The sequence below is a fragment of the Sinocyclocheilus grahami genome, unplaced genomic scaffold (genome assembly GCF_001515645.1).
Source record: "Sinocyclocheilus grahami isolate Dianchi unplaced genomic scaffold, SAMN03320097.WGS_v1.1 scaffold13246.1, whole genome shotgun sequence".
Lineage (NCBI taxonomy): Eukaryota > Metazoa > Chordata > Actinopteri > Cypriniformes > Cyprinidae > Sinocyclocheilus > Sinocyclocheilus grahami.
Window position 1 is genome coordinate 4,189 of NW_015514810.1, and position 1,341 is coordinate 5,529.

The 1,341-nt window shown below is 40.3% G+C and overlaps 1 protein-coding gene across 1 annotated transcript in view; it reads left to right on the top strand.

Annotated features, from left to right (window-relative positions):
• Positions 1–1,084, top strand: part of LOC107578974 (cyclin-G1-like) — a 5,201-nt gene extending 4,117 nt beyond the window's left edge. The window contains exons 3-4 of the mRNA XM_016264867.1: positions 759–837; positions 908–1,084. Coding sequence (XP_016120353.1) covers positions 759–837; positions 908–1,069 — 241 coding nt within the window. The 3' untranslated portion in view covers positions 1,070–1,084. The remainder of the gene's footprint in view (positions 1–758; positions 838–907) is intronic.
• The last annotated feature ends 257 nt before the right edge of the window (positions 1,085–1,341 follow it).

Sequence of the window (1,341 nt, forward strand, 5' to 3'; positions counted from 1 at the left end):
CTGGGCGGTATGACCAAAAATTTATATCACGGTATTTTTTTAAATGAGACCGGTTTCACGGTACATGATGGTATTTTATTTTTTTTCTCCATGCATGACGGGGTGTTAACCATATTCTCTACTGATTGAGAGGAAATACTGCAGTGTATTGACTTAGAATGACTTATTTTACTGTCATGATGAGTGAATATTGTCAAACAATACCACACTAAATAGTGACTAAACACGACCCCTTTTAATACATGTTAACCAGGATGAATATTCTATGGAAAAATCAGCTAAAAGGGTCTGAAAGTTGCTAAATCTAGAGCTAAAGTCGCGCTCGTGTGTGTGAGACGCGGGAGCTGATGGCAGCGGGCGCTGGATATTTGTGGAGGTCAGTGTGGATATTGTGGATGAGTTCTTCTGTGTCATCACGTTCTATTAGTTCTACAGCTTCAGTTTCTGAACTTTCACGCTTAGTAACACATACAGCTGTTCCCTCACCGCAGTGCAACAGTGAAAAAGGGACCGGTTTCAAACAGTGTTGCGTTCCCAACGTTGTTTAAGCAACAATACATGGTATCGCGGTATTTAAAAAAATTAATATCATAACAAAAATAAACACCGGGATTCGGTATGAACCAGTATACCTCCCAGTACTAGTATTTACTATCATTTTTGATCAATTTAATGCATCCTTGTTAAATAAAGGCAGTAAAAAAAAAAACATTTCTGGACAATAACCTTAACCTGCTTTAAACTGTGTTTCTCTTCAGTAAGCGAACTCTGAACATCGAGAGGCTGGAGGCTCAGTTGAAGGCTTGCCATTGCTCCTTTACTTTCACTAAAATCAAGGTAAGCTGTTTGGAGCATTTGGAAACTATCAAAGTGTGTTTGTAGTCTGACTGTAATTCTGTCTCTCCAGCCGTCGCTGCTGGCTTTGGCTCTTCTGGCTCTGGAGATCGAAGATCAGCACGAGTGTGAGCCGGTTCCTGCTCTCAGAGAAGCTCTCGGTGCGCTACAGCAGAGTTTGACTGTAAGTTACCTGCAAGATTTCCACACAGCTGCTGCTAAAGAGATTTACTAGTTTGAGAAACGGGGTGGAGGCGTAGAGCGCACTGAACTAGTTACTCAGAGCAGGGCTTGCAGAACTTCTCAATCTATGAAACTGTGCATCAAATAATATGTAATTGGTAAAGTTGCAATGAAGCCGAAGTAAAGTTAAGGGGACTAAATGATTCGAGAAGGCCTACATAAATGAATGCTGATTTGTGACACGATAAATGCAGATGGAATCACTGAATCCAGTCATAAAAATTGAATTTACTGTATAACATGAAATGCCATAGAATTGGTCAA